Below are 16,015 nucleotides of genomic sequence, written 5' to 3'. Positions count from 1 at the left end.
CTTCCGAACGAAACAAGCTACCGACTTGAAACTTGGCACAAGTAGTTGTTATTGATGTAGGTCGGATGGTATTGCAAATGGGCCATATCGGTCCACTTTTACGTATAGCCCCCATATAAACGGACCCCCAAATTTGGCTTGCGAGGCCCCTAAGAGAAGCAAATTTCATCCGATCCGGCTGAAATTTGGTACATGTTGTTGGTATATGGTCTCTAACAACCATGGAAAAATTGGTCCACATCCGTCCATAATTATATATAGCCCCCATATAAACCGATCCCCCGATTTGGCTTGCGAGGCCTCTAAGAGAAGCAAATTTCATCCGATCCGGCTGAAATTTGGTACATGGTGTTAGTATATGGTATCTCACAACCATGCAAAAATTGGTCCACATCGGTCCATAATTATATATAGCCCCCATATAAACCGATCCCCCGATTTGGTTTGCGAGGCCTCTAAGAGAAGCAAATTTCATCCGATCCGGCTGAAATTTGGTACATGGTGTTAGTATATGATATCTCACAACCATGCAAAAATTGGTCCACATCGGTCCATAATTATATATAGCCCCCATCATAAGCGTAGGAAGGCCTCTAGGGAGGGGGCTTAGACCCCCAGAAAAAATTTAGCCCCCCCCAGAATTTGAAAACCTATTTACGATTTTACATTTTTATAAAAATTAAACAAGTATATACAACCGCACCAAGTTCCGCTAAAGACTTTCATGCACAATCGAATTACTTGGGTTGTGGTAGCAGTTGCCGATGGCAATGTTTGAAGTCTGATATTTATGAAATAGAGCTGTGATTGAACTTATGGTTTAGTTGAATAACTAACAGCCCGTTTCTTTATGTCGAACGAGTTCAATCGATCGACTGAAATGCATAGAAACAGCTGTTTTTTGGTTATAAATTCAGCTGTTTGTTTCCATTTTAGTCGATCCACAGAGCTCATTCGACATACATAAACAGGCTGTAAAGCTCCTTTATTATATTGGTTAGTCTGGTTAAGTCATCTTAATTAAAAAATAGTAATTGGTATTAAAACTATTCTTTCATAAATTAATATCTTAATAATGCTGCAAAAAAGCGTCGCCAAAAAAGAAGTGAAAATGTTCTTTTTGGGTCCGGAAGTGGTGCAAAATTGGCGGAGAAGCGATGAATGTAATAGGAACTCGTCATAGAACGAATGTCCACCGTTTCAACAGCCGTTGCAATAAATTTGCATCACTTCTTACGGTGTGATCCATATCGTTGTGTGATATTTTCCCAAATAAATAATTTTTATTTATTCGTTTTTTATTTGATTTTTGGTCGAACTTTTGTTAGAATTATATAAATATTTATAAAGACCTCGAGCTTCAAGAAATATTAATTTATAATAATTTTTATATTTTTTTATGATTTTTAATGCATTCTAACGCTTGTTTGAATATTTTCAAAAATTATCGATTTTTCTATAATGGATTTAGCATTTTTGTGGCAAAATTTGAATAATTTTTACCATTTTATTTATTCTTATTCTTTTTTTAACTATTTGAAAAAAGAAAACAAAAATTACACATTAAAATATGAAAAAATTGAAGTAAAAAACTTCCTGTGTAGTTAACATAATTAACTTCTTTGTGAGGACATTTCTGGAAGTGCTTTTAAAGTTGTGCCTTTAAAACAAATCCCAATTTTTTTTCTGGGAAAAGTGTGGAACTACCTTTAGTTGCTTTATTATATATTATTTGGATGTATATTTTTGTATTATTTTTTATGAAATAAAACAATAATTGAACATATAAGTTCAGTCTATAAATTTTTAGCTAGGGGGGGCTATAGCCCCCCCTAGGAAAATTGTCTAGCTACGCTAATGGCCCCCATATAAACCGATCACCAGATTTGGCTTGCGGAGCCTCTAAGAGAAGAAAATTTCACCCGATCCGGCTGAAATTTGGTACATCGTGTTAGTATATAGACTTTAACAACCATGCAAAAATTGGTCCACATCGGTCCATAATAATATATAGCCCCCATATAAACCGATCCCCCGATTTGGCTTTCGGAGCCTCTAAGAGAAGCAAATTTCATCCGATCCGGCTGAAATTTGGTACATGGTGTTAGTATATAGTCTTTAACAACCATGCAAAAATTGATCGAAATCGGTCCATAATTATATATAGCTCCCATATAAACCGATCCCGAGATTTGGCTTGCGGAGCCTCTAAAAGAAGAAAATTTCATCCGATCCGGCTGAAATTTGGTACATGGTGTTAGTATATGATCACTAACATCTATGCAAAAATTGGTCCACATCGGTCAATAATAATATATAGCCCCCATATAAACCGATCCCCCGATTGGCTTGAGGAGCCTTTAAGAGAAGCAAATGTCATCCGATCAGCCTGAAATTTGGTACATGGTGTTACTATATGGTCTTTAATACCCATGCAAAAATTGGTCGAAATCCATAATTATATATAGCCCCCATATAAACCGATCCCTAGATTTGACCTCCGGAGCCCCTTGGAAGAGCAAAATTCATCCGATTCGGTTGAAATTTGGTACATGGTGTTAGTATATGGTCTTTAATACCCATGCAAAAATTGGTCGAAATCGGTCCATAATTATATATAGCACCCATATAAACCGATCCCGAGATTTGGTTTTGGAACCTCTTGGAGGAGCAAATTCATCCAAGTCAGTTGAAATTTGGTACATTGTACATTTATTTTAAATAATGTTGTCCTTAATATTATGAAGTTTTAGGGATATCCTAAAATTTATATTCCATAATCCATAATATTAGGTCAATATTTTTTCAATGCAATATCACGCTTAAATTCCATCACGTATAACTTTATTTCTAAATGCATAGATCAAAATGGTTTCGTAAGCCTGAAGACAATAAAATGACTGTGACTGGAATAAATCAGCTATCAGGAGAGCAGTATCGGAATGAAGACGGTTACAATACATTAGTCACACTATATCTATACATTTCTATAATTTTTAAATAATTTTTAATCATGAAAACAACAAATTTACTTTTTGAGTATTTATTTTAACTAAATATTATAGCAATTAATATTCGTTATTACCACAAACATTTTTGGAAATAAAAACTGTTCTGCCTCTTCTTTCCCACTTTTAGTATCACGTCTCTTAACATCATTCTCTCTACCTCGAAACTACTCTCGCCTCATTCAACCTCATCGTGGTAAAATTAGCAATGAGTTTTCCTATCTCGATGGCTTTCGCTCTGTCTGCACCTTGATGGTATTACAGGGTCATACTATATATGTAGAATTCTTACATGTTCAAAATCCAGAATTTTTTGAGAATTTCGCTGAATCATCAATCGGCCTATGGTTGCTCAATTCTTCAATAGTCATCGAAATATATATGGTAATGAGTGGTCTGTTATTCTATGTAAAATTTAAGGAGGTCAATTATGTTACACCTGAGACCAGTTGGAGAAAGTGCATGAAACTTTTTGTTATCATAGTATTTGGTCGTTTGCTAAGGTAGGTTTAAGCTAGAACTAGATTTCCTTTGATTTCTTATTGAGGCTTTCCTTTTTTTATATTTTAGGTTTTTACCATCTGTAGCCTTGATTGTTTGGATCAATGGCACTGTCTTAAGCTCTCTAACAGATGGTCCATTTTGGCGTCACATAAGCGAATTTAGCCGCACATTTAGTCGAGAAAATTGGTGGCAAAATATTTTTATGATTACCAATTTCACTCCAAAAACTTCGGTAAGTTTTTACGAATCAATACAACTGCGAGAATGGTGAAAAACAATGTAATCGTGATGCATCTATTGAAGTTGCTGCTATTGTCAGAATTACTTCCTTTATGTCCATTAGCCATTTCGAAATTTTAATGTACCAAATTTCAACTGACTCGGATGAAATTTGCTCCTCCAAAAGGCTCCAAAACCCAATCTCGGGATCGGTTTATATTTATGATTATGGACTGATATGGACCACTTTTAGCATTGCTGTCAAATATCATATACTACCACAACATACCAAATTTTAACAAAATCGGATGAATTTTGCTTCTCCAAAAGGCACCGGAGGTCAAATCTGGGGATCGGTTTATATGGGGCTACGGACTGATATGAACCAATTCCTGCATGGTTGTTGGATAACATATACTAACACCACGTACTAAATTTCAACAGAATCGGATGGATTTTGCTCTTCCAAGGGGTTCCGGAGGTCAAATCTGGGCATTGGTTTAAATGGGTGCTATATATGATTATCGACCGATTTCGACCAATTTTTGCATGAGTGTTTGAGGCCATATATTAACACCACGTTCCAAATTTCAACTGAATCAGTTTAATTTTGGTCTTCCAAGAGGCTCCGGAGGTCAAATCTGGTGATCGGTTTATATGGGGGCTATATATAATTATGGACCGATGTGGACCAATTTTTGCATGGTCATTAGAGACCATATACTAACACCATGTACCATATTTCAGCCGGATCGGATGAAATTTGCTCTTCCACGAGGCTCCGCAAGCCAAATCGGGGGATCGATTTATATGGGGGCTATATATAATTATGAACTGATGTGACCATATACTGACACCATGTACCAAATTTCAGTCGGATCGGATAAAATTTGCTTCTTTTAGAGGCTCCGCAAGCCAAGTCGGGGGATCGGTTTATATGGGGGCTATATATAATTATGGACCGATGTGGACCAATTTTTGCATGGTTGTTAAAGACCATATACTAACACCATGTACCAAATTTCAGCCGGATCGGATGAAATTTGCTTCTCTAAGAGGGTCTACAAGCAAAATTTGGGGGTCCTTTATATGGGGGCTATACGTAAAAGTGGACCGATATGGCCCATTTGCAATACCATCAGACCTACATCAATAACATCTACTTGTGCCAAGTTTCAAGTCGATAGCTTGTTTCGTTCGGAAGTTAGCGTGATTTCAACAGACGAACGGACGGACAAGCTCAGATCGACTCAGAATTTCACCACGACCCAGAATATATATACTTTATGGGGTCTTAGAACAATACTTCCATGTGTTACAAACGGAATGACAAAGTTAATATACCCCCATCCTATGGTGGAGGGTATCAAAAGCAAATGTTCGTACGATTCCAAAATATAGTAAGAACAAGTAAGGAAAGTCTAAAGTCGGGCGGGACCGACTATATTATACCCTTCACCACCATGTAGATCAACAATTGTGTTACCATCTCAACTACTTCAAATTTGCTGGGAGCTATATAAAGGTTTGCATTTCCAGATACAAATACTTATAATGGAGACAATTTTTTGTACTTCTACAAAATCTCTCGAATTAAAATTGAAATCGTCTAACGCCCTGGTTAGTAAACAAATATAGGAAATATGAAGCGAGAGAAATTTTAATGCAATTATAGAAAGAGCATTTATGATTTATCAGGCGATACTTATGTATTCGAGATATAGGAAAATTTGAGTAACATTTACAATTTTTGCTATTCAGCAGTGATGATTTTACAAGGATATTGGTTAGATCTTGCCAAGATATGTGGGATGACAATAACTTTGGAATGACGCCATCATTTGGTCGAAAATGCAATAAGGAAAAAAGTAGGGTAACACCAAGGCAACATATTTTTTGCGAATCGAAAACGCCATTAAATCTCATATTAAATATATTCTCCGTGGAAACTATGCAGTCAATTGGAGGAAAATCCCATTGAAAATAGGTCTAAAATATGAAATAGTCTACCATATTTTCCCAACTCTGGTTGGAGTACATATAACGGGAGCGATATATAATCTGAACCAATTTCGACTAAATTTGACATACATACAGACAGACCTCCAGACAGACAGACGGACATCGCTAAATCGACTCAGAATTTAATTCTAAGACGATCGGTATACTAAAAGATCGGTCTCAGACTTTTCCTTCTTGGCGTTACATACAAATGCACAAACTTATTATACACTGTACCACAGTAGTGGTGAAGGGTATAAATATGGGAAACATTTAAATCTGAAACAATTTTAAGGAAACTTCGCAAAAGTTTATTTATGATTTATCGCTCGATATATATGTTTAGGAAAATTACAAGGAAAATGTTGGTATCTTGACCATTTCTGTCGAAATCAGAAAAACATATATATGGGAGTTATATCTAAATCTGAACCGATTTCAACCAAATTTGGCACGCATAGCTACAATGCAAATTCTACACCCTGTGCAACATTTCAACTAAATCGGAGTTAAAAATTGGCCTCTGTGGTCATATGAGTGTAAATCGGGCGAAAGCTATATATGGGAGATATATCTAAATCTGAACCGATTTCAACCAAATTTGGCACGTATAGCTACAATGCTAATTATACTCCCTGTGCTAAATTTCAACTAAATCGGAGCAAAAAATTGGCCTATGTGGTCATATGAGTGTAAATCGGGCGAAAGCTATATATGGGAGATATATCTAAATCTGAACCGATTTCAACCAAATTTGGCACGCATAGCTATAATGCTAATTCTACTCCCTGCGCTAAATTTCAACTAAATCGGAACAAAAAATTGGCCTCTGTGGTCATATGAGTGTAAATCGGGCGAAAGCTGTATATGGGAGCTATGTCTAAATCTGAACCGATTTCAACCAAATTTGGCACGCATACCAACAATGCTAATTCTACTCCCTGTGCAAAATTTCAATTAAATCGGAGTAAAAGATTGGCCACTGTGGTCATATGATTGTAAATCGGGCGAACGATATATATGGGAGATATATCTAAACCTGAACCGATTTCAACCAAATTTGACACACTTGACTACACTACTAATTGTACTCCCAGTGCAAAATTTCAACCAAATTGGGGTAAAACTCTGTCTTCTGGGACCGTATTAGTCCATATCGGGCGAAAGATATATATGGGAGCTATATCTAAACCTGAACCGATTTCAAAGAAATTTGGCACACTTGACTACAGTGTTAATTGTTTTTCTTGTACAAAATTTTAAGCAAATTAGGGTAAAACTCTGGCTTCTGGGACCATATAAGTCCATACCGGGCGAAAGATATATATGGGAGCTATATTTAAATCTGAACCGATTTCTTCCAAAATCAATAGGGTTCTATTCTGAGCCAAAACACATACTTGTGCCAAATTTGAAGTCGATTGGACTAAAACTGCGACTTAGACTTTGATTACAAAAATGTGTTCACGGACAGACGGACATGGCTATATCGAGTCAGGAGCCCACCCTAAGCATTTTTGCCAAAGACACCATGTGTCTATCTCGTCTCCTTCTGGGTGTTGCAAACATATGCACTAACTTATAATACCCTGTTCCACAGTGTGGCACAGGGTATAATGAACTACAGTATGGTTGAATGGTCAATAATTTTTTCTTTACTATTACTTCATTTTTATACCCTGCGCCACACTGTGGAACAGGGTATTATAAGTTAGTGCATATGTTTGCAACACCCAGAAGGAGACGAGTTAGGCACATGGTATCTTTGGCAAAAATGTCGTTCGCCCGATTTACACTCATATGACCACAGTGGCCAATCGTTTACTCTGATTTATTTGAGTAGAATTAGCATTGTAGCTATGCATGCCAAATTTGGTTGAAATCGGTTCAGATTTAGATATAGCTCCCATATATAACTTACGCCCGATTTACACTCATATGACCACAGAGGCCAATTTTTTGCTCCGATTTAGTTGAAATTTTGCACATCTAGTAGAATTAGCATTGTAGCTATGCGTGCCAAATGTGGTTGAAATCGGTTCAGATTTAGATATATCTCCCATATATAGGATAGGTTAGGTGGCAGCCCTATGTATCAGGCTCACTTATACTATTCAGTCCATTGTGATACCACATTGGTGAACTTCTCTCTTATCACTGAGTGCTGCCCGATTGCATGTTAAGCTCAATGACAAGAGACCTCCTTTTTATAGCCGAGTCCGAACGGTGTTCCACATTGCAGTGAAACCACTTAGAGAAGTTTTGAAACCCTCACAAATGTCACCAGCATTACGGAGGTGGGATAATCCACCGCTGAAAAACTTTTTCGTGTTCGGTCGAAGCAGGAGATCGAACCCACGACCTTGTGTATGCAAGGCGGGCATGCTAACCATTGCACCACGGTGGCTCCCATCTCCCATATACAGCTTTCACCCGATTTACACTCATATGACCACAGAGGTACATTTTTAACTCCGATTTAGTTGAAATTTTACACAGGGAGTAGAATTAGCATTGCAGCTATGCGTGCCAAATTTGGTTGAAATCGGTTCAGATTTTAATATAGCTCCCATATATATGTTTTTCTGATTTCGACAAAAATGGTCAAAATACCAACATTTTCCTTGTAAAATCGGCACTGCTTAGTCCAAAAAATGTAAAAATGACTCTAATTTTCCTAAATAAACTTTTGCGAAGTTTCCTTAAAATTGCTTCAGATTTAAATGTTTCCCTTTTTTATACCCTCCACCATAGGATGGGGGTATATTAACTTTGTCATTCCGTTTGTAACACATCGAAATATTCCTCTAAGATCCCATAAAGTATATATATTCTGGGTCGTGGTGAAATTCTGAGTCGATCTAAGCATGTCCGTCCGTCCGTCTGGTGAAATCACGCTAACTTCCGAACGAAACAAGCTATCGACTTGAAACTTGGCACAAGTAGTTGTTATTGATGTAGGTCGGATGGTATTGCAAATGGGCCATATCGGTCCACTTTTACGTATAGCCCCCGTATAAACGGATCCCCAAATTTGGCTTGCGATTGCTCTAAGAGAAGCAAATTTCATCCGATCCGGCTGAAATTTGGTACATGGTGTTAGCATATGGTCTCTAACAACCATGCAAAAATTGGTCCATATCGGTTCACTTTTACGTATAGCCCCCATATAAACGGACCCCCAAATTTGGCTTGCGTTTGCTCTAAGAGAAGCAAATTTCATCCGATCCGGCTGAAATTTGGTAAATGGTGTTAGTAAATGGTCTCTAACAACTATGCAAAAATTGGTCCACATCTGTCCATAATTATATATAGCCCCCATCTACCCCGATCCCCAGATTTGGCTTGCGGAGCCTCAAAGAGAAGCAAATTTCATCCGATACGGCTGAAATTTGGTACATGGTATTAGTATATGGTCTCTAACAACTATGCAAAAATTGGTCCATATCTGTCCATAATTTTATATAGCCCCCTTATAAACGGACCCCCAAATTTGGCTTGCGATTGCTCTAAGAGAAGCAAATTTCATCCGATCCGGGTGAAATTTGGTACATGGTATTAGTATATAGTCTCTAAGAGCCATTCAAAAATTGGTCCATATCAGTCCATAATTATATATAGCCCCTATATAAACCGATCCCCAGGTTTGAACTCCGGAGCCACTTGGACGAGCTAAATTCATCCGATCCGGTTGAAATGTGCAACGTGGTGTTAATATATGGCCGCTAATAACCATGCCAAAATTGGTCCATATCGGTCTATAGTTATATATAGCCGATCCCCAATCACACAAAAATTGGTCCATATCGGTTCATAATCATGCTTGCCACTCGAGCAAAAATAATTTAGCAAAATTTTATTTCTATAGAAAATTTTGTCAAAATTTTATTTCTATAGAAAATTTTGTCGAAATTTTATTCCTATAGAAAATTTTGTCAAACTTAATTATATACGTATTTAATCGGCCATTTTAAGTGTAATATATACCACGCCCCCAACACATTTGACGGATGTGATATGGTATGGAAAATTTAGATGTACAAAGTGGTGCAGGGTATAATATTATCAGCCACGCCCGACTTTAGACTTTCCTTACTTGTTTCTTCTAGAAGAGAGTGTAATTTCGTAAGTTGTAGTTTAAAAGTAACCTACACTCAAAAAAAAAAACTTAACCCTCTATTTCGCTAAAGCCAATTTAACTTTATTTTAGTTCATGGAATTGTTATGTTTGAAGAAAGTTTTCTTTACTCTTATAATTTTTTCCGTACGTTAGTTAAATGAACTTAAAAACGGGAACAAATTGTACAAAACTGAAGCATAAAGATTTACTAAATTCGTACTTCTCGCAAAATAGTTCATTATTTTTTTAAATTTGCAAAATGTTACAACAACTGCACCCATCTTGAACTTCGTATGGCACTAAAGACATTCTTGCAATTTTTAACTCCAATATTTTCCTTCAAACTACAAAATTTTTTTAACAAGTGAAAAAAATTAATTATGTCTAATATTTTTTTTTTTCTTGAATTTGTCGAAAAAATGTACTTATTTTTGTGATATTGGCGTAATGTCAACGTTTGTAATACAGTTTAGTTAACATTTTCTAAAAATAATCTTAATTGTCTAAAAAGAACCAAAATTTTTCTTGCTGGTGGGTTCATTGTTTTTTCAGTGCAGGGCATTCAATTTTCCTTTATGGAAATCTTAAAATAAGTTCAATTTTTACACGACATAGAGCCACAGTGGCGCATTGGTTAGCATGCTCGCCTTGCATACACAAGGTCGTGGGTTCGATTCCTGCTTCGACCGAACACTAATAAGTTTTTCAGCGGTGGATTATCCCGCCTCAGTAATGCTGGTGACATTTCTGAGGATTTCAAAGCTTCTCTATGTGGTTTCACTGCAATGTTGAACGCCGTTCGGACTCGGAGGTCTCTTGTCATTGAGCTTAACATGGAATTGGGCAGCATGTGATAAGGGAGAAGTGATAAGGGAGATGTTCACCAATGTGTTATCACAATGGACTGAATAGTCTAAGTGAGCCGATACATCGGGCTGCCAACTATTCTAACCTACACGACGTAGTTCATTCTTGCTATAAAAAAACTGTTTACTTTTTTCTGCATATAACAAAAGACAAATTTATTTATTCATTTTTTTAGGCTAGCCTTCACACTTGGTATATAGCAGCTGATTTCCAATTATTTGCCATTTATACTCTCATCTTAATATTCATTTCTAAGTAAGTATCTTTCCAATATTCATATTCCACCCAATATATATTTGGAAACTACTATTTGTGGTATTGCATTTACAGATATCCTCAGTACACGAAACGAGTGCTCATAACTTTATCCTTTTTGACTGTTCTTATTCCCACGGCAATAAATTATGCTTTGAAATTGGAAACGACATTCATGGTTAAACCCGAGTAAGTTACTACTTAAAGGCCAGTACTACATAAGTTCAGGTCAATTTCTCAAGGGCAACTTTTGATAAAAAAAGGAGATTTGAATATTTTCTATTTCTAATACTAAGAAGAGAACTTTGTACTGACCTCATATAAAAAAAGATAAGTCCTAGTAATTATTAAATTCTATACTAAAATAGATCCTATCGATATGGATTTATCAAGGATATGCCATTTTTCTACTACCACTACATACCCTTCTACACCAATCTTGGTGGTTACCTTTTTGGCATTTGGTTTGGAGACCTTTACTTGAAATACCTCAGCAAGGACGAGTTTCAACGAAATTTTCGTGGTGTACTGAAATATGGGATTGGTGTTTGGTTAGTAGCACTTCCGATGGCTATTAGCATTATCCAGATGGGAACTATTACAATTTTTCAACAACCCTCCATATGGACAGCTTTCTTCAGTGGCATAAATCGTAACTTATGGATTGTCTTTGTTTGTGGTACTGCCATATTGACAATGGCATGCAAGGCAGAAAGTAAGTAATTAGTAAGTGTATAAACATAATCATAGCGATATGCTGTGGGCGACCACTTGTTTACCACACTTTTTAATTTAGTACTAGTAATTCTTGTTGCCTGGCCTAGCGTGTAAATTCTTTTATTTTTAAATAACAAGACATTACACGTTTTTGTTAAACTCCAATGGTGAATTTAAAAAAAATAATTGTAAAAAACCCCTCGGAAATTTATTGTTATTATATTTGTTCGACGCGAAAAGTATTTGTCGTACCGCTACTAGCGATACTACGGTTATGTTTATACACTAAATTTATTTTTATACCCTCCACCATAAGATGGGGGTATATTAACTTAGTCATTCCGTTTGTAACACATCGAAATATTGCTCTAAGACCCCATAAAGTATATATATATTCTGGGTCCTGGTGAAATTCTGAGTCGATCTGAGCATTTCCGTCCGTCCGTCCGTCTGTTGAAATCACGCTAACTTCCGAACGAAACAAGCTATCGACTTGAAACTTGGCACAAGTAGTTGCTATTGATGTAGGCCGGATTGTATTGCAAATGGGCCATATCGGTCCACTTTTACGTATATCCCCCATATAAACGGACACCCAAATTTGGCTTGCAGACCCTCTAAGAGAAGCAAATTTTATCCGATCCGGCTGAAATTTGGTACATGGTGTAGTATATGGTCTCTAACAACCATGCAAAAATTGGTCCACATCGGTCCATAATTATATATAGCCCCCATATAAACCGACCCCCCGATTTGGCTTGCGGAGCCTCTAAGAGAAGCCGGATCGGATGAAATTTGGTACATGGTGTTGGTATATGTTCTCTAATGACCATACAAAAATCGATCCCCAGATTTGACCTCCGGAGCCTCTTAGAGGAGCAAAATTCATCCGATCCGGTTGAAATTTGGAACATGGTGTTAGAATGTCGTCTCTAACGAACACGCGAGAATTGGTCCATATCGGTCCATAATTATATGTAGCCCCCATATAAACCGTTCCCCAGATTTGACCTCCGGAGCCTCTTAGAGGAGCAAAATTCATCCGATCCGGTTGAAATTTGGTACGTGGTGTTAGTATATGGTCTCTAACAACCATGCAAGAATTGGTCCATATCGGTCCATAATTATATATAGCCCCATATAAATCGATCCCCAGATTTGTCCTCTGGAGCCTCCTGGAGGAGCAAAATTCATCCGATCCGGCTGAAATTTGGAACATGGTGTAAGAATGTGGTCTCTAACAAACACGCAAGAATTGGTCGATATCGGACCATAATTATATATAGCCCCCATATAAACCGTTCCCCAGATTTGATCTCCGGAGCCTCTTGGAGGAGCAAAATTCATCCGATCCGGTTGAAATTTGCAACGTGGTGTTAGTATAAGGCCGCTAATAACCATGCCATACCATAGTTATATATAGCCGATCCCCAATCACACAAAAATTGGTCCATATCGGTTCATAATCATGGTTGCCACTCGAGTCAAAAATAATCTACCAAAATTTTATTTTTATAGAAAACATTGTCAAAATGTTATTTCTATAGAAAATTTTGTCAAAATTTTATTTTTATAGAAAATTTTGTCAAAATTTTATTTCTATAGAAAATTTTGTCAAAATTTTATTTCTATAGAAATTTTTTTCCAAATTTTATTTCTATAGAAAATGTTGTCAAAATTTTACTTCTATAGTAAATGTTGTCAAAATTTTACTTCTATAGTAAATGTTGTCAAAATTTTATTTCTATAGAAAATTTTGCCAAAATTTTATTTCTATTGAAAATTTTGCCAAAATTTTATTTCTATAGAAAATTTTATCAAAATTTTTTTTCTATAGAAAATTTATTTATTTTGTCAAAATTTTATTTCTATAGAAAATGTTGTCAAAATTTTAGTTCTATAGTAAATGTTGTCAAAATTTTATTTCTATAGAAAATTTTGTCAAAACCTAACCTAGAATATTTTGCCAAAATTTTATTTCTATAGAAAATTTATTTCTATAGAATTTTTTTCCAAAATTTACTTCTATAGAAAATTTTGTCAAAATTTTATTTCTATAGAAACTTTAAACTTAATTATATACGTATTTAATCGGCCTTTTCTAGTTTAATATATACCACGTATGGACTATGTGGTATATATTACGGTATTAGGAAGTTTTAAGATACCTTGCCATCGGCTTCAGTAGAAGTTTCTACGCAATCCATGGTGGAGGGTACATAAGCTTCGGCCTGGCCGAACTTATGGCCGTATATACTTGTCTTTTTTTTTAATTTTTTGTTCCTAGCTTGATACAAATTGGAGAGATATTGTCACTTCTACAAACACAACATTTTCTATTCTCTAAATATCAAAAACAAGTTGAATGCTATCAAACACAAGTGGTTACACACTCAAAAAAAGTTTACTTGGATCCAAAGATTTTGACCTTCCTTTAAGGATTTTGGTATTGATTCCGAGCCAAAGAGGGTTATTTAAAATAAGGAAATCTTTTTGCGACCTATCTGGATTTAAATCTATAAAATTGCAATTAGAATACAGGTCTCAATTATCGAATTTTCATTCTATTTTTCCGGTATATTAACAAAGCTATTCACGTGCTAACAAATGGTAATGGTTAGCATGCCCGCCTTGTATACACAAGGTCGCGGGTTCGATTCCTGCTTCGACCGAACACCGAAAAGTTCTTCAGCGGTGTATTATCCCACCTCAGTAATGCAGGTGACATTTCTGAGGGTTTCAAAGTTTCTCTAAGTGGTTTCACTGCAATGTGGAACACCGTTCGGACTCGGCTATAAAAAGGAGGTCCCTTGTCATTGAGCTTAACATGGAATCGGGCAGCACTCAGTGATAAGAGAGAAGTTCACCAATGTGGTATCACAATAGACTGAATAGTCTAAGTGAGCCTGATACATCGGGCTGCCACCTGACCTAACCTAGCCTATATTTGAAGCCTTTTTATCTTAAATCTAAAGATTCAATATTTCAGTTAATTTAAGGACGATTTCTTTAAATCACAAATGCGTTTCTTTACTTTAAAGAATATTTGCCTTAGTTTAAAGACATGCAACTTTAAGAAAGCGACGCAAGTTTTCAAAATGTTTGTCCTAAATTTAATGGAAAAAAATTTGAAGCAAAGATTATAAACTTTCTTTTTATTGAAATTTTATTATTTTAAAGAAATTTGTCCTTAATAGTGCGTAAATTGCGCATCCTAAAATTGAGGTTACATAATCTTTAATATCACGTAAATATTGTAAATATTTTTTTCAGTGCAACAACAAAAAATATTGACCTAATATTAAAGATTATGCAGCCTAAATTGTAGGACGCGCACTTTGCACAATATTAAGGACAAAATTATTTAAAATAATGAAATTTTAATTAAAAGAAAATTTATTATTTATGGGGATAAAAGTCGAGGATTGAAATTCTGGCACGGTATTTATGTTATACCAAATCTAGAAATTTACACTGAAAAAAAAAAAATATTGTGGTGAGGCCAAAGATTTCATGTCTTTAAAATACGAATAACTTTTCCCTGATATAAAGTCTTTTCCTTGCCCAAAAGTTGATAAACTTTTCAATGAAGTCGTTTTGCCCTTAGTATTAAGTGACTCGACTTAAAAATGGTCATCTTTACATGAAAGAAAATTTTATTTGACCAAGGTCAACTTGACCTTGATAATTCTGAAAATTTCTTGAAAATTAACGAAATCGTCTGAAAACCAGCAAAAAAGCGTTCAAAAATAGGACAATTTTTTCCAACATATTATTTTAAAGGCGTTTTTTACTTGAAACATACCATAATTGCTACTTGAAGTCGATGCTGAAATTGTAAATTTAAGATGTCGTCAAGTTGTATGTGTTAATGGATTTTATGCCAATAAAGAAAGAAGACAAAAGGTGTAAAACGTATGAAACAAAATTTATTTCCTAGAATCAAGTACGTAAAATTCAAATTAAAAAGAGAATTGTGTCTTAGAGGTATCTTTACTTCATTTATTCGCTTCTTTGGCTCGGAATCAATACCGAAATTTTTAGGGTAAGGACAAATTCTTTGGATCCGGACATGCTTTTATTTGGAGTATAAGTACACTGAAAAAACAGTGAACCCTTTTCCATTGCAAAATGAACTAAACTGTAGTAATATTGACCATGATTTAGCCCTTAAGATTTTTTCCAATTTGTCTAGTTTATAATTCTCTTAAATTTTAGTTCATCTATAACATTGTAGTTTAGTTCATTTTTACAACACCATAAGATTTATATACCCCTACCAAGTTAAAAAGTCAGTATTATTTTGGTTTACTTGCTTATTTTG

General features: G+C 35.5%; 1 protein-coding gene across 2 annotated transcripts in view; it reads left to right on the top strand.

Annotated features, from left to right (window-relative positions):
* LOC142238146 (uncharacterized) overlaps nt 1–16,015 on the top strand; it is a 404,035-nt gene that overhangs the window by 125,840 nt on the left and 262,180 nt on the right. For both annotated transcript variants that reach the window (XM_075309706.1, XM_075309705.1), the window contains exons 8-12: nt 3,139–3,511; nt 3,579–3,744; nt 10,895–10,974; nt 11,050–11,163; nt 11,343–11,689. In XM_075309706.1, coding sequence (XP_075165821.1) covers nt 3,139–3,511; nt 3,579–3,744; nt 10,895–10,974; nt 11,050–11,163; nt 11,343–11,689 — 1,080 coding nt within the window. The remainder of the gene's footprint in view (nt 1–3,138; nt 3,512–3,578; nt 3,745–10,894; nt 10,975–11,049; nt 11,164–11,342; nt 11,690–16,015) is intronic.

This window comes from Haematobia irritans, chromosome 5 (genome assembly GCF_050003625.1).
Source record: "Haematobia irritans isolate KBUSLIRL chromosome 5, ASM5000362v1, whole genome shotgun sequence".
Taxonomy (NCBI): domain Eukaryota; kingdom Metazoa; phylum Arthropoda; class Insecta; order Diptera; family Muscidae; genus Haematobia; species Haematobia irritans.
The sequence above is the reverse complement of the archived record's forward strand: the minus strand, read 5'-3'. Positions and strand labels throughout refer to the sequence as shown.